General features: G+C 52.0%; 6 protein-coding genes across 6 annotated transcripts; 3 read left to right on the top strand and 3 right to left on the bottom strand.

Moving 5' to 3' along the window:
- The first annotated feature begins 1,275 nt into the window (after positions 1 to 1,275).
- TrAFT101_008786 (uncharacterized protein) lies at positions 1,276 to 4,123 on the top strand. Its single transcript, XM_024907913.2, has one exon. It carries the CDS (start codon positions 2,152 to 2,154, stop codon positions 3,697 to 3,699), a length of 1,548 nt encoding a protein of 515 aa, XP_024761787.2. The 5' UTR covers positions 1,276 to 2,151; the 3' UTR covers positions 3,700 to 4,123.
- TrAFT101_008785 (uncharacterized protein) lies at positions 4,108 to 9,571 on the bottom strand. The gene is made up of 3 exons (XM_024899803.2): positions 6,751 to 9,571; positions 4,920 to 6,677; positions 4,108 to 4,845 (listed from the first exon to the last, which is right to left on the bottom strand). The coding sequence occupies exons 1-3, from the start codon at positions 7,965 to 7,967 to the stop codon at positions 4,608 to 4,610; spliced, it is 3,213 nt and encodes a 1,070-aa protein (XP_024761788.1). The 5' UTR covers positions 7,968 to 9,571; the 3' UTR covers positions 4,108 to 4,607.
- Positions 9,572 to 9,851: 280 nt separating this feature from the next.
- On the top strand, positions 9,852 to 12,260 carry TrAFT101_008784 (uncharacterized protein). Its single transcript, XM_024902447.2, has 7 exons — positions 9,852 to 11,031; positions 11,104 to 11,187; positions 11,294 to 11,429; positions 11,481 to 11,595; positions 11,650 to 11,764; positions 11,820 to 11,948; positions 12,003 to 12,260. Exons 1-7 carry the CDS (start codon positions 10,486 to 10,488, stop codon positions 12,141 to 12,143), a joined length of 1,266 nt encoding a protein of 421 aa, XP_024761789.2. The 5' UTR covers positions 9,852 to 10,485; the 3' UTR covers positions 12,144 to 12,260.
- A 72-nt stretch (positions 12,261 to 12,332) lies between these two features.
- On the bottom strand, positions 12,333 to 13,251 carry TrAFT101_008783 (uncharacterized protein). The gene is made up of 2 exons (XM_024906543.2): positions 12,890 to 13,251; positions 12,333 to 12,822 (listed from the first exon to the last, which is right to left on the bottom strand). The coding sequence occupies exons 1-2, from the start codon at positions 13,199 to 13,201 to the stop codon at positions 12,541 to 12,543; spliced, it is 594 nt and encodes a 197-aa protein (XP_024761790.1). The 5' UTR covers positions 13,202 to 13,251; the 3' UTR covers positions 12,333 to 12,540.
- Positions 13,252 to 14,562: 1,311 nt separating this feature from the next.
- Positions 14,563 to 17,066, top strand: TrAFT101_008782 (uncharacterized protein). The gene is made up of 4 exons (XM_024899905.2): positions 14,563 to 15,056; positions 15,121 to 15,924; positions 16,003 to 16,379; positions 16,631 to 17,066. Exons 1-3 carry the CDS (start codon positions 15,028 to 15,030, stop codon positions 16,175 to 16,177), a joined length of 1,008 nt encoding a protein of 335 aa, XP_024761792.1. The 5' UTR covers positions 14,563 to 15,027; the 3' UTR covers positions 16,178 to 16,379; positions 16,631 to 17,066.
- Positions 16,180 to 18,602, bottom strand: TrAFT101_008781 (uncharacterized protein). The gene has a single exon (XM_024905341.2). It carries the CDS (start codon positions 18,494 to 18,496, stop codon positions 16,859 to 16,861), a length of 1,638 nt encoding a protein of 545 aa, XP_024761793.2. The 5' UTR covers positions 18,497 to 18,602; the 3' UTR covers positions 16,180 to 16,858.
- Between the last annotated feature and the right edge of the window lie 102 nt (positions 18,603 to 18,704).

Genomic DNA, 18,704 nt, shown 5'->3' with positions numbered 1-18,704 from the left:
GTCAAATTGGGTCGAAACTCTAGATTCTGGTTTGCGGATACCATTGAAGAAGCAAGGTAGTACTGGTGATTAATTATACATGTAGTAATTGTAAGTAATTTGTAGTGATAAATGGTAATGGTACCAAAGAGCCATCGTGATTGAATTGCTCCCCTTGGGCTTTGCTGTACATCAAGTGGGATAGAGACATGTGGATGACATCACCACTTCCAGGCATCTCCGCTTACGGCTCTCATATGTACTAGGAGCTATGCGAACAATGTTATAAATGGTATCTTCTCCGCGTAATAGATGGAGCGGAAGATATGGATTGATTGACTGCCAAATTGGATGCCAGCAATAATGGCAGCATGCACTGGCCTGAAACACTTTGCGAGACAAGCCCAGCTTTTGTTGTCGAATCAAGCTGTCACCAGGGATGATTTATATCCACTAATTGGGGCATTAAAGCACATATTTTGCTTGCTCTACCCGCGTGCCCCGCTCCGGCTCCGGATGCTCATCCCCAATGCCTAATTTAACAAACTTCGCATCTGGAGAGAAAAAAATCAGGCAAGGGGGTTTGTGTGGGAAGCACAGATGCCCGTGTTGATAAGGACTGTGTGGGGGAATAGGTGAATACTTTTAGTACGTGCATACGAAGGACGTTGGCCCCCGAATGCATGGTGATGGGTAGCAGATGGAGTAGGTACCTACCTTCTATATAGGTACCTAGAACGCTGGGTGATATGATTGCTGGCCATTCAATTGCACGATGCAGAAAAGGCTTTGATTGGACTTGATCAAGAGGCGAGTCACTCACTGATCTTTCCAACCAGAGCATCGCCACTCGACGCCGTTCGTGATTGGCTTATAATTGCAAAAAGGCAGGCCGACGACAAACAAAAGCAGCAGCTCTTTTTGCCGATATACAATCCTTTCTGCCCACACTCCTTGCCCTCTGCTAGCCCGCATCGGTCCGCGGACACGTCGAGACGAGGCCATCCCCGCAAAGAGCGCGCTCGCAGCCAATCGCCGGCGCCCACGGCAGCAAAAGGCAGCCGGCGCTGCAGGCAGGGATGCGCATCAGCCTCCAGAGGATGAAGCTACGTGCGCCAATGACAAGTACAAGCAGCTGGCGATCGTAGGCTCTGCACACGGCCCCGATGCCACCTCTTTCTGCTCCTCGGCCACCACGGACGACGCCCGCAGGGCTCCGGCAAGACGCAGACGCCCTTTGAGCGGCCGCCACGACAGTCGTGCAGCTTTGCGCATGTCGCTTGTGCTTGTGCTTGTGCAGCGGCTTGTGCATGGCATGACATTGCATGGAGCCTCTGGCGCCTTCGTCCGTCGTTCGTGTCTGCGCTGTGCGTTTTGACTCGCCACTGTCGCCTTGGCCACTCGTAGCGAGGCTCGCTGCTCTCTATCAAACCGCCTGGCTCGCTGTTCCGGCTTTAGAAGCTCGCCTCTTGCGTGCCCCTCCTCGCTCTGCTGGGCCCCCTTGCCTAGCTCTGCTGCTGCTCTGTTATACTGCTTGCGTGCTTCTTCCGCTACGACGACACCCGTCGACCTGGGAGCGACTGCTGTGTCTCATCGGTCCCGAGTCTCGATCTGGATCCTACCTAAGCAGCGTTTGCGACATCGCCAGCAGCTGAGTGTTTTGTCTCTGGCTGTCGGGTTCTGGCCGTCTCTCGTCCAGCTAGCTGCGTCTGCCGCCGACGCCACACCACCACCACCACCAACAGCTGCTGCTGCTGCCGCTGCTACTATACTGCATCCTTACAAGTCCCATCTGCATCTGTCTGTCTGCCGCCAGCCTGTGTGAGACTCGCTGCTCCGCCATCAACAAAGCTACCAATACGCATCACCACGCAGAGTCCCCGGCTGTCGTGCCACTCTGTCGCTAGCGAGCAGCACACTAATACGGCCCTACCACGTATCCTTCCCTCCTCTCTCTCTCTCCCCCTTCCTGAGACCAGACCAGACCAGACCAGACCAGACCCCTTGTCCAGACGACGGGAATGCGTTGAGTTTCTGCACAACTTGCATGTTGCCGCGCCCGGTGTCTTGCTGAGACCCTGGACCGATCGTCGCCGATACCCAATACCTCTCCCAACCTGCCTACATATAACCACCGTATTTAACCACCTTTGCGCCATCTCTCAATCCACCATGTCTTTACCCACCTCCGGCCCTGGCCCTCAATCTCAATCTCAACCTGACTCTCAATCTCAGCCTCACTCTCAGCCTCAGCCTCAACCTCAGCAGCAGGCCACCACGGCTGCTCTCCTTCGCCCCTCCGAGCATCGTGACCGTGGCAATCCCCTCCCATTGTTCTCCTTCAAGCAGCCCAACCCGTCGCCGACCAGCCTCGTGCCGTCCACCGCCGAGGGCAAGCCGATCCCCGTCGACGACTCGACCGTAGAATATCGCACCACCGCCCTCCGCGAGCTCAACCACAACTTCCCGAGCCACCGCTACGCCAAGTCCACTGGCGCCCAGAGCAGCACCTACTCGGAGCCCGTCATCGTCCGCAGCTACTACCCCCCATTGCCGTCCAGCAGGCCGTCCAGCTCGTCTCGCGGCCCCGCCATCCACGGCGGTCCCATCTCCGGCTCGGGCGTCGGCGCCGGATCCCAGGTCGGGCGATTTGCTGAGGCTGTCGCCGGCGGTCTTCCCCTTCCGTCACGGCTCGTCTCTGGAGAGCACGGCATGCTAAGCACCATGGTACTCTCCTTTGGAAAGAAGCCGGTCAATGGCCGGGCCGAGGATGAGGCCCGGTTGCCCCCGATAGATGCCTTTAGCTTCAAGAGCTTCATGGCCAACATAGAAGCACAGGGCGGCGGTCTCGCTGGCGATATCAATGCTGACCTGGACCGCATTGCTGAGATATGCGCGAGGTCTAGATACTCGCTGAGCAACCAGTACGAGGTCCATTATAGCCCCCACGGATCTGGAGCCTCCTTCCTGAACCCCTCAGCACAGTCAAATGACTCTCAAGGCCCGACCTTGCAGGCTGTCTCTGCAGAAGACGAGCAGAGCGTAGGAGCATCATCAACCCGTAGGAAGCGGCGCATGGCCCGAAGGAATAGCAGAGCCGTAGGAACACTAGAAACCATCATCTCATCTAGCCGGTCTTCGGACGAGGAGCAGGCCAGCAGGAAGAAGTCCGCTGCCGAGATTGCTGAGGAAGTTCGCGGCCGATCAGCACAGAAGGGATCGGGGCATTCTTCGACAAGCAGCTCTTCTAGTGGAACTCTTGATGAGCGCCGAAACCCTAATCTGGAAGAGCAAGCCGCGCCCAAGAAGTCATCGTCTTCATTAGCTCTCATTGATGCCTCTACTCGACACACCGGCGTGGCTGTAGACTCCCCACGAACATCCGCTACCGGTCTTGTCAGCGAACCGGCACAGCCTCAAGAATCAACAAGCCAGCTTGAGATTCGTACAACTCCGGGAGAAATCATTGAGGGGCGGCCTGCTGTCGTGAAAGACACACCGCACCAGCCCAAACAATTGGGTCTCTCCGTGGCAAAGGGGGCTATTACGCCTATCGGAACGGACACTGCCAGCGGTGGCATTCTCTCCATTATCAACGGCTGGATGCCCTGGAGACCATCCTCTCCGTTTATCCACCACAAGGGTCTTGCTGAGGGCAGTCTTCGTGAGCTATTGAGGAGCACAGAGCCGAAAGGAAAAGGCCCAGAGATACTACAATAAGCTTCATATATATAATATATATACATATATATATGAAGCCGGACTATCCATAGCATCGATATCAACGAGACAGGGTTAGTTGGAGGGCAGGAAGAAAGAAGGAGGGGAAACAGAGCAGATACTCCTCTTTCGCCTGCTTAAAGTTTTGGGCTTGAGCTTGAGCTTCGAAGGTTTTATGATCTGATGATATTTATAAGGGGGATTGGAAAACTGACGATACCATGTTATGATGAGACGTGAACATTACTTGACGATACCATGATACTGGGAGGGATGGCCTTTTGATTTGTTTGATTTACATGTATATATAGCAATGGAATCAACCACTAGGAGTTGGGTAGTCAACGGAACTTTCACTGGCTTCTTTCTCTAGCAGAGCCTCAATGATGCATAGCTTAAAATTGACACCAAAAATCACTTCCCATCAAATATGCTCTCACTGTTAGCAAAGGAGCCGCCACTATAAAGAAGATCACAGTGCTACTATTTCATTCGTAACAGATTTCTCATATTATCTTCCCATGGGAACACTTCTTTTTTTATATTCTTTTGGTGGGACCTCCATTTCTACACATTCCTAAAGCGTAACAAATGACACAAGATCATCCCTACCGTGAAAACATCATCTTGTTCTTTAAAGGAACAAAAAAAAATGCAACCCTTCCACATCCATGAAACGCCCATTATAACCTTTTTTATACACCTTCGAGGAAGGAAAAGACGAAAAAGAGCTCATGCCAAATGTACGGCATCACAACCACTGACAACCGCTGTCCCATTACCATCTCCGGGGTAGCGCAGGAGGGGAAAGGAAGAAAAGAGGAAAGACCTTATATATTAGACAAAGAAGAGAAAAAAAAGTGAAATCAAGAGATTCAGACGGGCAATATTAAAAAAAAAATGAACTCTCATTTCTTCGTTGCCGCTGTCGTTGTCGTGCTGCTACTCCGACTTTCCAGTGGTTTCTGATCGACATGTACTCTCTTGACGTTCCTCTCGCGGTCATGAGATTCTGTGACGCGCTTCTTGTCGTTGTCTCGAGAAGTGTCTTTGGCAGCTTTTCGAGCTTCTCGATTTCGCCGTTCATTTTCTTTACGCAGGGCTTTTGACTCAAACTCATGCCAGTCACCACCGATATTCGCTAGCCTGTCACAGATGGTTAGTCAATCGAGCGTAAAGATATGAATTGGGTCAGCGACTAAGAGGATTGGAAAACTCACTCTACTGCCTGGGTAGGTAATGGCTCTTCGGTAGTGAAGTATGGGTGCTGCAAAACCATAGCCGCTGTGGGCCGCTTGGCCGGATCGTAGCAGAACATGGATTGCAATAAGTCAAAAGCAGCGGGAGAGACCTTCTCCTTGTATTTTTCTGCAAAGACATTCTTTCGCTTTGCAGTTGGCCTAAGCAGCTCGAACCATGCCATATCGGTGATACCGGGCCAATCTTGGCGGGTGGGTGTCCCCAGGATGTTGTATATCTTATCGAGCTGGCTGAGCTCTGTCCCGTCGCCAGCAAAGATGGCCACCCGCGAAAAGATCTCTACCATGACGCACGCGGCACTCCATACATCGACAGCGGCAGTGTACTTGGTTTCTCCCAACAAGAGTTCAGGTGATCGATACCAGATTGTAATGACACGGTTTGTGTAGTCTAGCTGGTGCCGCTTCGCATAAAATCGAGCAAGGCCAAAATCTGCCAGCTTCAATATGCCCTCGCTACTGACAAGGATGTTTGCGGCCTTAATGTCGCGATGAAGCACGCCCCTCTCATGAAGGTAGTCTAAACCTTCGAAAAGCTGCTTGGCCAAATGCTTCTTCTGGGCTGGATCCAAAGTAAAGGAAGGATGGTTGAGCAAGCCCGTCAAGTCATGCGATAGGTACTCGAAAACCATGAAACAGTCGTTTTTCTCCACCATGACCTCCTGAAGATTGACAATGTTTGTGTGCCTCAGTGACTGTAACAGTTTGATTTCTCGCACGGCAGTTACTGGGAAGCCATCCCTTTCGCCCTCCATGCGAATCCGTTTCAGAGCAACGAGTCCCTTGGTGTAGACATTTAGTCCTTTAAACACCTTACCGTACGTTCCCGAGCCAACAACGGATTCATTTCCTGGTTTCCTGAAAAATACCGACTCAGACGCGATCAAGTCGTCCGGGAGGGTCGGTCGAGGTTTCAGTCGTTTCATAACCTTCATAACCTTCCGTGTTCTAGGCGCCATTTTCGGCCCTTCAGGGGGGTGCCTAAACTCTCGTTCTCGCTCTCTTTCTCTTTCTCGTTCGCGCTCTCGTTCGCGCTCCCGCTCTCGCCGGGACCGCACCGACGACGGCTCAGTAGGGGCGCTGGGGGGAGGCTCTCGATCCCGATTAGGAGTTTGAGTTTGCACAGGCTCTCGTCTTTGAGGAGCAGCGTTGAATTTTTGAGATATCTCTGGCTTTGGAGCTGCAGGTGTGGGCTTTGATGACGGTTTAAAGGCGAAGCTAAATTTTCCAGCACCACTGCCTGGCTTAGTTGGGGTTTGTGATGAAGCTTCGCCATGATTGTCCTTGGGGGCTGATGGTACATCGTCTGAGTGGTCCACAGCGGCATGTTCATGGGTATCAGTGGGTTCTACAACTTCCCTGGGACTTGCGTCTGCATCTGCGGTGGCTTGTCTCACCTCATCATCCCCATCTAAAGGAAACCCATTGCTTCGAGGGGGAGGGGGAGGAGGAGGAGGTGGTGGTGGTGGCGCCCGAGATGAGGAGTTCCCAGAAGCGCTTTTGAAGTTGGAGCCGCGATAGCCACCTCGATTTGCAAAAGATCCGCCACGAAAGCCGCCACCCCGATGATTTCCTCGATAACTACCCTGAGGACCGGTAGGAGCGGCATATGGAGGAGAATGCAATGAATTGCCGTGGTAGTGATTCTGTGATCCGTTTTGAGGGGGGACACTGGAAGCATAGCTACCACTTCCATGAGTATACTGGGGAGGGTATTGCCTATTTATTCTATTAGCAACTCATCGTGAAACAACAACACGGCCATCTGGTTGAAGAGGGAGAGAAATCATACTGTTGTGGAGAATATTGATGACCATTCCATCCAGAACGGCCGGCGCCATATGAGGAAGAAGACGGAGAATTGTGAAAAGAGCCAGAATTCTGAGGAGACTGAGAAAACCCTTGGGGATCGTTGCTATGATGAGATTGGTGCGAATAAGCAGCGTTATATCCTCCACGGTAACTACTTCGAGACGTCATATCGTCGTCGATGTCCGACCGCGAGGTATGATGCGGCTCGGGGATATCCTTTTCTCGTTTTCCCTCTCGATGGGCCTGGGGAGATCGAGGCCTTGGATCTCGATTAGCCGATCGGTAGTTCGCGTCACCTCTCGATTGGTCGTCAGCAGCAGTGCGGACTGTCAGAGCAGAGCCGCCCGCGCGTGACAGCGAGTCCCTGCGATTCGAGGGCGAACGACGCCGTTTGTCAGAAGGAAATGGAGACCGATTTCGTGATACGCTTCGAGATGTTTCGGACTTGTGACGGTGGCGTGAGGAGTCGCGTCGGGTGTGTCTCCTCTCAGCCTCAGATCTCGCCGGGGAATGGGGTGGAGATCTTCGCCTCGAATAGCGACGGGTGTCGTCGGATCGGGAGGGGGATTTGTGGGAAGAACGGTGGCGACGCGGTGAAGAATCTCGACGGTCGGTGGAATGATGTCTTCGTCTCCTCGATTCGGCTTTGGAGCTTCGGGCTGGGCTGCGCGGAGGTGGGCTGTGAGCCTTCTTGTAGCGTTTCCTACGAGACGGGCTCAAGGATCGGCTGCGGCTGCGGCTTCGACTCCTGTGTCGCTTCGAGGATGACGGAGAGCCGAACCCCCCACGGTCACGGTCACGATCACGATCACGATCACGGCTGCGGCTGCGGCTACGGCTGCCCCGAGTCGTCCTGGTCTTGGCCTCCGAGGAGCGCGCCTTGCTCTCACGATAGCGAGGGATCAGGTCTTCCGACTCGGCGGGGGCGCGCGAGGATGAAGGTTTGTCTCGCCGATTGTAGTCTCGGCTGCGGTCTCGTGAGCGGTGCCGCTGCGATGGAGCCGAGTCTCTGGGACGGTGGTGGTGCCGAGAGGCGTAGTCTGAGTCGAGACGGGCCCCGTGGGGAGGAGATCCTGGTCGATCCGAGGACGTCACTCCTCTGCCAGATCGAGGCCGTTCTCTGGAATCATAACTTCCTCCGTCGTCTCTCATGGCAGCATGTCGAGGGCGACGCGGAGGCAATGTAGTCTGCCCCATCGGGACCTACACCTGGTTTGAGTTTTTAGCGTCGCAGCGCTGGTAAATCGCCGCACCTTAGCCGGAGTAGCAAGGGTCCGAGGCTTGTGCCGTCCCACAGCCTGGGACAGAAATGGCGCTGCGATGAGATGAGGGTGCCGAAGATGCAGAATCGAGGAGGGGCCGTTAGGAAAAAGAAAGGAAAACGAGAGGGCGATAGGGGTTTGGTGCCACAGGCAGAAACAGCCCCTAGAGCTGACCGCCGTGATGTTTTTTGGGGCAGACGTTGGATGCCCTGAGCCTCAGCCTCACCCGCACAGGCTGAGTGTGTCCTTCCCCGACGCAGTCCCGCATATCCGCCACCCAGCAATATGGCCAACACCATCAGTCTCCCGGACATGCACTTGCAAGCTGTCAACAGAATGGCAGTTTTTCTCATACGCCGTCCCTTCACTTCAAGCCTCCACGACATGCAGACGAGAGCCCGCTATTGCCAATCATCTCAAAACAGCCAGAGCATGCTCGAGCCGTCAAGACGGCAGCAAAGCGCTATATACGTATCCTCGCGGATCATTTACGAGACTTACCGTTGGCGTCAATTGCCATTATAATCCTTGTCTGCCGTGCAACTTTGCCATGCTCTTGTCCACCGATTTGCTGCGCAAGTTCCAAATGATGGAGCCGATCATGAAACATATGAGGATATGAATGGGCGATCTTCGCACGATTAGTCCGTTTGCCATGATGCAACGTCATTTGTTTCCCTTTTCATTCCCATTTTCATTCCCATTCTCATTCTCATTCTCATTCTCATTTGTTGTGAGTAGAGCGAGCCAATCAGCGTGCAAGGCTGATCAGCATCACCAATGAGGCTGCAGCGACTCAGTGTCATCCAGGTTATAGAACCGTGCTTGAGTGTTACAACGAAATGTTGCCAGCAACGAAGGGAAATGAGTTCAAGCTCCGGCTTGGGCCATAAGCAGGTCTATTCTGCCAACCCCCTCTCCCAATCCTCAGGTCTGTGACGATTGCCAGAGTAACGGAAGACGCAGCGTCTGTTCAAATGAGGGGCTCTGTTGTCGAGAGCACAATATAACTCGCGCCGCTTGTAGCACTTCATTCGTCACAGCCAAAAACCGGCATCATCCCCCAAAAAAGCAGCCGTCACTGAGAGTGGCTGTAGGTTTGCAAAGGAAGCTGCAATACGGGGCACAGTGAAGTGGTTTACAGGTGCCAATTTCCGGTGCTGATATAGAGGTAGCGGGGTGTTGGCGACAGGCTCGCTCACTAGGCGATGTTATCATGTCATGTCTCCCTTAAGAAACTCAACAAGCCCATATTTGATCGGTGGGCCGTATCAGCATGTCGGCTCGCGCAGCAAAGCGGTATTCCGGGGACAAGGCTCCAAATCGCTCGTCAAGGTGTCCACAAGCTCCTGATCTCACTTCCCCCGCCTCGGCCAGAAAATAGTAGAGAGTCCAAGAGAAGCATCTCGGCTCTCATTCTCCAAGAGGTTCCGACGGTCACAGGCATCACATCTCGTTGAGCGTCGATGTGGACTCGTGTCGTGGTGATGCTGCCTTGCCTTGCATGTGTTCTGTAGACACTTCCGTGCGAGCCCGTCGCAAAAAGGCTCCTCGGTCACGTGACACGTTTTGCGCTAGCCGTGGAGCGTCCGTCCTGGGCAAATCACTCCAGAGTAGGATTAGTGCATCTCGACCTTTGCTAGGGGCCGCTAAAGGACGTTTTACAACGACTGCCACCACTTGGTTTCTGTCTGGACCCTCTGAACGCAACATAACTGACGCCAGACGCTATAATAGTGAGGTAACTAAAGTACCTAGAACGAGACTCAGTCGTTCGCTTGGAACCAGCAACCCTTCAGAACTAGTATATAACCCGCGCTGACCGGGGGAAGAAACCAAGATCGGACTAGATTATGCGAGATGTAATACGACGCATCTATTCTGTAATATCGTACACTCCAGATCACAGCTTTTTCATTGATTACGCAGAGCTGGTTAGTATGTACTGGGCGTGTCGGGCCTATTAATAGTACTATGTACTACTTGGCAGTTCTCTACTTATCAAAGAGCAGGCCCACCATCTTCCGAGGCACCTTTTTTTTTTGGCGAGCCGCGGCTGTGCTATTTTTGAGACAGTACTCCGTGAAGGGACACACACCTGAAAGCAGCACGCAGTATCTTGTGCAGCGTGCTCGTGCTTGTACTCGCCAGCCCACCAAGTTCTTGCCTTGCTTTCCACTCTCTACGAAGTACCTGTCACGGGATTCGGGGTCGCGGAAGTTTCCATGTTCCATGTGAAACCTTTGTCAACTTGAGGGCCAGTTTTTCCCTTTTGTCTGTGCGCATTCCAGTTTAGACAATAAATCAAAGGTTTCATTCTCTGTCGTTTCACTGGTTTTGCTGGCTGCCGTCTGAATTCTGTGCTGAATCGCCGTCGTCGCTCGTTTCATCGTGTCCCTGTACTTTCGCTGAGTTTCGCTTTGGCTTCTTATAATCGACTCCCGCTAGCCGTTATGGAGTGGATTGGCAAGGCCAAGATTGAGTTCACTCATGCGCCAACGCCGAGAGCAATCAAGCAAAAGGATGGCAGCGAGACGGATCTCCTCAAGATTTGCGAGGCAAGCACGCCGCCCTGCTACCTGAACCCGCTATTGTTCAATGGCCATTTACAGACGATGTGGACGGCGACGAAGCCACATGGGCCATCAATTTATTACAAGCGCAAGATCTTCCAGGCCGAGCATGAAGCTTATCATGGATCGTTTGCCGTTGACTTTGTCGTTAAGCCTCATGATGGTCGAAGCGAAGACTTACCACCCCGTACCGTTTACTACTCTGACGAAGAATTCGACAGCCTAGGCTCGGATGATAGCAAGCCAATGCTGGTAGTTCTGCATGGTCTTTCAGGTGGCTCTCATGAGGTCTACTTGAGGCATGCAATTGCTCCTCTCCCCGAACAGGGGTGGGAGATATGTGTGGTGAATTCTCGAGGTTGCGCAGGTAGCAAGATCACCAGTGGCATCTTATACAACGCACGCGCAACATGGGATACGCGGCAGGTAAGCGGCTTAACATATGATGCGCAAGATTGAACTTTTTTTTTTTGTCTAACGAGTTGAACAAAAATATAGATGGTGAGGTGGCTTAAAAAGAAGTTTCCCAATCGCCCGCTATTTGGCCTTGGTTTTTCACTTGGTGCCAATATTTTGACCAACGTACGTGTTTCAAGGCTGCGGTTCTGATCTTTCGCCTCATTATACATGACATTACTGCATTGCTATTTGAAAGTGGGAAACACTCTGGCTGACTATCCTTGATTAGTACTGTGGCGAGGAGGGCTCTGACTGTCTTCTCAAAGGTGCTATCGCCTGCTCAAATCCCTTCAATCTCGACGTTGCCAGCAAAACAATGGCAAGCAACCTGATAGGCAAAGAGCTTTACCTTAGAGTCATGGGCAGTAAGTTCCGCAGCTCCTGTTTGTATAATACCAGGTCCTAAGTCATTACAGCTACAATGAAAGCTCTGATTGAGAGGCATAAAAAGGAGCTCAAACAGTATTCCAACTTAGATCTGGCGGCTGTGGCCAATACGACCTACTTGAACGAGTTTGACCGGGAAGTTCAGTAAGTTTTTATACATGTACCAGCACCGTTCCACGCATGCTGACATTTATTTAGATGCCCAACATGGGGATACCCCACTGAATCTGCTTATTATCGAGATGCTTCTTCGTCTGATGCCATATTGTCAATCAAGATACCATTTTTGGCAATTTCTGCCACTGACGATCCTGTACGTATTACCTTTGTGGAATACAATCGCTTGTTTAGTTAACAGGTTTTATTAGATTGCGGTCAAAGAAGCAATCCCATATGAGGAATTCCGCCAGAACCCCAATACAATTCTCATCACAACTTCCCTCGGTGGCCACTTATGCTGGTTCGAGACTGGCGGATCTCGCTGGAACACTCGCCCGGTATGTATTTTCAGGATGATTCGGATGCTTAAAACCGCTAACATGAATACGCAGGTGTGCAATTTTCTCAACTATTTGGCTTTCAAAACTGACCTTGACAATTTAACGCCCATGGACTACCCCCCTAGAAACAAAGCATTTGCGGGTTCTGATTACAATCCAATGAGGCGTAAAATGAATATCGTACGGAATTAGTAACGGTTTCTTTCTTTCTTTTCTCTTTTTGTTTTCACATAGATATTATAATGTGGCATAGAGCACTCTCAAACGAGATGCATTGTTGAATTTAATAGATTAGCTGGGATAGAATATGATGAGTGCACTACTTCACGTGGCTAAGACCTTCAGCGACTTTTATACCTGGTCTTTTTTTTTTCTTTTTTTCTAAAAGACAAGACAAACACCATCTTATTATTATGGTGATCTTGATTTTTTGGCATTGTTGATTAGGTAGACTGTAAATGCTTTTGTCAAGCAAATGTTCTCCCATAGTATCGCTGTTTATGGTATGCCCCAACTCCATGCGCCAGAAGAAAGAAAATACAAGTCGATGCAAATGTACATGTCAATAGCTCTCTCCTCATCCCGTCTCTCAGGCAAACGAGACCCTCTTCTTCGAAGCCTTGTTCGCCTTTGTGCCAGTCAATGATATACTCTTCATGTTGTCCTCTTTGCCGTCATTCTTTCTCTTTCTCTTCTTCCTCAGGGATTCTTTGGTATCCTCCAGCATCGCCTTCTTTTCTGCCGCCTTCTTCTCAGCCTCTACCTTCCTAGCCTCGCGGATTTCCTCCATCTGTCGGGCCTTGATCATTTTCGATTCAATGTGGCCTTCCTTCTCGGCTTGGACAAGAGATAGAATTGTTGTCATGCTCTCCTAAGTGCACATGTTAGCAATCGAGCAATGTTGCAGGACTCGATTCTCATCCTGAGGCAGAACGCACCTTGTCGTCCACAAACACCTTGCCCTTCTTCTTGCCCTTGGGCTTTTCAACGCCAATTGGCGTAATCATATTCAGCGTCGGAATTCCCAGCTCTTCAGCCGTGTAGGTCTTCTTCTTCGGCCTCTTCATCAGTAAGGCGCGGTTCTTCTCCTTCACTTGCTGCGACACGACGGGACCCTTGGGCTTCTTGGACTTGGACTTGGAGACACCATCGGTGGTCGATCGCTTTGCGCCGCCCTTTGCAGGTGCGCTGGAGCCGCCTTTTGGCCCAGCATGCTTGTTCTTGATCGTCCGTGTCTTGGAGGGAGCCATTGTGAAAATTGTTGCTCAATGGACGATGTCGCAAAGATGGGTTGATCCGCTGGCTGCGGGAAGCTTTGCTCGCGCCGCAGAAATTTTTGGGCTTATCGGTTCTTATCGGTTTCGCTGAGGGGCGATAAGAGAAGCGCGCAGCAAGATAGGTACCGCCCCGTTCCTTGGATACAAAGTTCTCTGCACCTTCTAGAATCATACCGTTGCATTGGATAAAAAAGCTCGGCTTAGTATTGATGCGGCGCTCGGAGTCTCGTGTAACATCATGGGCTTAGTATAAGCCCTCAAATCCATCAAGTAGACAAAATGTCCAAGATCCGGTACTATCCTATGCGGTTTCTCATGCTCTTAGACATATCTCAGTAGTATAGGTAGGTACATTACAGTAGCTCTAATCCCCCACTCCCGGCTGCTGTAGAATCTGTGCTGACAAACGGTGCTCGAGAAACCTTTATCTACGTGTATGTCTTTTTATCTCTCCCTCGTCCCCGCCTCGAGAATCGCAATGGAGAGTATTCTCAATGGTAAATGCAATACCTGACCGCCTCCGCGGAGATTTTAAAGCACCGTCATATAACTTGTCTTTGGCTCTTTCAGACCAGGCTGCAGGAGGATCCAATCGGCAGTCAGCAAGCTGGTGATCTGCCAATGGCCAATACTATTGCGTCCATCAGCAAGAATGGAGAGGCTGAGACATTGGCCAGGCACTTGAATGCAATTGGCAATGCCAGCAGCGTCATCACTCTTGCTAATGTGCTATTCTTCAAATTGTGATTCCATGCAAACGAAGCACCTGAATTTAATGTTAATTGCTCGGTGAGACCTTATTTTGCCCAATGGGTAGCCATCGGGCCAATATGCGGTCATGTACATGTACTAGGTACTACTATGTAGATGCATGCACCAGACGATAGCATATGACGCGCTCTGCAATACAACGCCATCGACTTTTTTTTCCTTGTAGCGAGCTTAGCGTGCTCCGCGTGCATCAAGTAGGTAGCACTATCTTCGGCTTTCTCCTGCATCCAACCACCAGGCACTGGAAAGGATCAAAATAAGAAGACATCAATGCATCGTAACAAGACTAATGCCGCCCACTGCAACGCGTGGCCGCAGTGCATGCTGCTCTCTCTATTGATATGTGCACAGTAGCTGCTTGGCGCAGAGAACAGCATTGGATTTCTGCTGCAGTTGCAGGCGCTGTCGGTTCCGGCTCCAAGGGCCTGAAGGTGGATTCCCCCCAATGAGATTCCCCCGAAAGAGCAAAGGGAGGGCTTCTGTCCAGCCGCTAACCGTAACCCGTAACCGCTGGCTGGGTACGGCCGGCATGTACCTGCTAGCACTCGTAAATTTCAGCAAATGTCGATGTCACGCAGAATTCTTCGACCTCAAGAACCCCAAAGATCCACAACCTCACTACATAATTCTCCCCAACTTCGAGCAACTTTTCTTCAAAACATCGCGCAATATCCGTCATCACTACTCTCACATCTCTACCATCAGCATCCAACCTTCGTCTCCCTCTCGCGACCGTCTCTTCGAAACCCCTCCGTCGCCGTTGCACTCGCCAGCTTTTTCAAGGGCCCCCTCCCTCTCTCGCTCCCTTTCGCATCGCAAAATCTACAATTTTCCACGTCCTTACCAAGAGTTCCGAGCACCGCCATTGAGCGCACCGAGATACGCATCATCGCCCTTTGCCACGCCCCATCCAGCGACGCTTCTCGACTTCCGCCTGACCCTCGAAAATCTTTCCCCGAGCGAGGCGTCCCTCCACCTCCCCGCATCACGAGCATCAAGATCAAAGTCGATAGCACGAACAAGGCTTAATGGAGAATCTATGGACTCGTCGAACCAAGTATGATGACCCTATACGTCGCCTCCACGGCGCAGCTGTTTCTGACTAACGTGCCAATGTCCAGCTCGTCAAAGCTCTCCTTGACCACGCCGTCCAATGGCGCCAATGGCTTGGGGGGAGGTGAATCCGGTTCCCGCAGCGCCACGGTGAAGTCGTCGCATGGCAAATCTTTCAACACTACTCCAGGCAGCGGGCTGGTATCTCCAACGGGGGGAGCTTCCAGCGCCTTTGGCCTGGGCTCAGGGGCTTTTGCTTCGTTTGGCTCTTTTGGCTCAGCCAAAACACCAAAGTCCGGCGGGAACCCTTTTGATAGTGCCATGGGCTCAGCCGTCGCGAAGCAAGCCGCCTCCAAGGACGCCGCAAAGCCTGTAGCTAGGCCGCCTAACATGGCGCCTATCTCCGAGACGAAGGTGTCGGAACCCCCGGCCGGGGCCACACAGATTCACATGCTGAAAGATGCATGGTCTTTCTGGTACAGACCCCCGATCTCGAAGGCGCACGGTTTCATCGAATATGAGAATACACTGCACGGGATCGCTACGGTGCGGTCAGCGGAGGAGTTCTGGCAGATCTACTCGCACCTCAAGCGGCCATCAAGCCTGCCCGTCGTGTCCGATTACCACCTTTTCAAAAAGGATATCCGGCCGATATGGGAGGATGAAGTGAACCGGAAAGGAGGCAAGTGGGTCGTTCGCCTGAAGAAGGGTGTGGCTGATCGCTACTGGGAGGATCTGCTGCTTTCTCTCGTTGGCGACCAATTCGGCGATGCCGGGGAGGACGTGTGTGGTGCTGTGCTGAGTATGCGTAATGGCGAGGACATTTTGAGCATTTGGACCAGAACCGACGGCGGTCGCGTGCTCAAGATTCGGTACGTTTGAGGCTATCCCACCCCCCGTGGTATTTGTTATACATGGTTTGGTAGACTGACGCGTTATTGCCGCTGTAGCGAGACCATGAAGCAGGTACTCAACTTCCCGGCGAACACTCGTCTCGAGTTTAAGTCGCACGATTCTAGCATTCAGCAACGAACTGCCATCGACGAACAGCGCCGCGAGAAAGCCAGTCAACACCAGGGCGATAAGCGGCACACAAATAATTCATCTAAGCAGAGCTTCGAATAAAGAAAAAAAAACCATCCGTCATCAAGGGCCCGCACACCCTTGCCATCCTGTCTCATTGAGCCGCCGAACCTGTGCCCGGCTGTTTCGTCGTCCTTTTATCGGCTATGAAGGTTTTCCTCTTGTTATTTGTACACTACCGGGCAGAGCGCTTGGGTAATGTTGCAGTTCCGTAACGTGTTTATCGTCGCTTCCTGGTTTTCCCGTACGTCCTGTTTTCTTATTGGCTTCACTTTTTCAGCTTTTTTGTTTTCCACCTTCTCTTTTATGGGTGCGGTAGTGTCTCGTGTGAATTATTTCGCGAATGGAAATTTCCGGGATGTACACTGGGAGACAAACTGGATTTTGCTCTACCTGGAAAATGGTAGGCGGAAAGGGCTGGGTTTTTTTTTTTTTTTGTTGTTACTTGTGGATAATGTACTATAGTATGGTTTAAATGACCTCGATTGATATAAGGAAACTGGCCATGCCGACGATTCTCAAACGGCGCTCTGTGCTTGAAGAGAAAGAGAAAACAATAAAAAGGACAAGAAAGGATGAAATAAAGATGCTCTTATGCAGGCTCGTTCGCTCTGCAAGTATCAAGTCTATTCGTTTTCTGCTGGGCCCCTTGTTGCCTTTACAATTTTGACGCGACGCCGGTATTATGTGGTATAACTAAATTTGTACAAATGCTCAAATCCTTCACGCTTTTCCTTTCCCCTTGGCGGGCACTTTCCTCCGCTCCCAGATCTGTAGATATGTCTCTCCAAGATACAGCAGCTCGCTCTGTACCTTGTCAACAAACAAGTCCTGGCAGACGACCCACTCGCCGGTGGCCTTGTCCTTGATCTGGACCTTCCACGTCTTCTTCTCCTCGCCGCTGTCCGCGACGTCATCTCTCTTGCGGACTGCCTCGTGAACGACGTTGGCTACGAGGTCGTACCATATCGGCTCGCCCACGGGCCACTCATTCGGGTTAGGCTCCACATACGGCGAAACGTCGAGATTCCTTGCGTCAAAGGTAACGATTGTGGGGTTGCGCTCTGCGACGAACTTGTTCTGGGAGAAGCGTTTGACATGGAATATCAGATACGGCGGGAGAGGATGTAGCAGGCGGTAGCGCTTTCGCTGTGCGTGATGCTCCTGAGCCCGCTTGCCGTCGTATTTGCTTAGGATGGTGCTAAGAGGGACCTGTGGGATGATGTTCTTCTCCAGCTCGTCCTGGAACAGCGGTGCTGACGGCAGGTCGAGCGTCAAGAAAAGGAAGCGCACGATGTCGACTTTGACTTCGCCAGCCTCCTCAAAGCGCAGACGATCTCCTGCGTCTGCTCGAGCGGTGATGGCCTGAGACTCGACCTTGAGCTTGCCTTGGAAAGTGCGCTGGATCATGGAGCTTCCCGGCTTTGTCTTGCTGCCTCCGAGGCCGAGATGGAGGTTGTTGAGGAACCAAGAGAGAAACTCGACGGGGTCTGATTGGTTCGTGAGCGTGAAGCGTTTGTTGGAGAGGAGGGCGATCTCCTGGAGCAGTTCGTGAGGCGAGACGTGTGACTTGAAGGCGCGCGGGTTCCAGATTTTGCGGAAGAGGATACTGCACCTCTTGACGATTTCTGATTTCTTAGAAAAGTCCTCCAGCAGCAAATAATTCCGCAGCGGGGAGACATGTGACAGCGCCTGCACCACCACGTTGAGGTAGTCGTTCTCTTTGATGTTGTTGATGCCGACAAAGCCCGGCGTGTACTCCTTGCCGTCGAGCGTCCAGCTGACGTGGTTGGCGCGACGGTCCAGCTGAATGACCTCGTTTTTGGTATACCGCGGGTCGGATACGTATTTGATGTCGTCGAGCGACTTGCTCTTGACCTCGTAGCCGTCGGGCAGGACGTAGACCTTTTGCGTTTCGAGGTTGATGAAGACGTGGTGGTCCTCGTCCAGGGAGTGGAAGTAGGCGTGTGACTTTACGCCGCGGCCTTGGAAGTACTTCCCACACACGAGACATGCGTAGACGTTTATGTTGGAGAGGGAGATGGAGCACAGCTTCTCAAAGTCAAAATCGAGCACGTTGCGGTCGATGGTGTCGAGATAGAGGTCGTCGTATCCGTCTGCTGGTCCCTTTTGGCGCTGAGGAGCCACCATGGGTGATTCGTCATCCCCCTCATCGTAGTCGTCGCTATCTGCATCCTCTTCGTCTCCATTTCTTCTCTCTCCGTCCTGCTCGAGGCTCTGCGCTTCGTCGTGGCTGTTCGCGAGGGGTGAGTCGAAGTCGCCCATTCGAGAGCGCTTGGACGAGGGAGACGCAATGTCCTGGAGCTCGTCCAGAGCTTCTGAAGCTTGTCGTTTCGACATGGCTTACTGAAACGCGAGAATTGCGAGCAGCGATGAGTCTGGAGAAGAGCAATGGCGCCGGAAGTTTTGGTATATGAAGTTGAGTTTGGCGCAAAGTGCTTGGCAAGGCTGCGGTGGAAATTCGCAGTGGGTCAAGTGTGCAGCAGCGGTGCAGCCTGGGCCATGTATTAGAGGACGGCCTTGCGTGCATAACCTGAAGACGTTTCAC

This window comes from Trichoderma asperellum, chromosome 5, assembly GCF_020647865.1.
Source record: "Trichoderma asperellum chromosome 5, complete sequence".
NCBI lineage: Eukaryota > Fungi > Ascomycota > Sordariomycetes > Hypocreales > Hypocreaceae > Trichoderma > Trichoderma asperellum.
The sequence above is the reverse complement of the archived record's forward strand: the minus strand, read 5'-3'. Positions and strand labels throughout refer to the sequence as shown.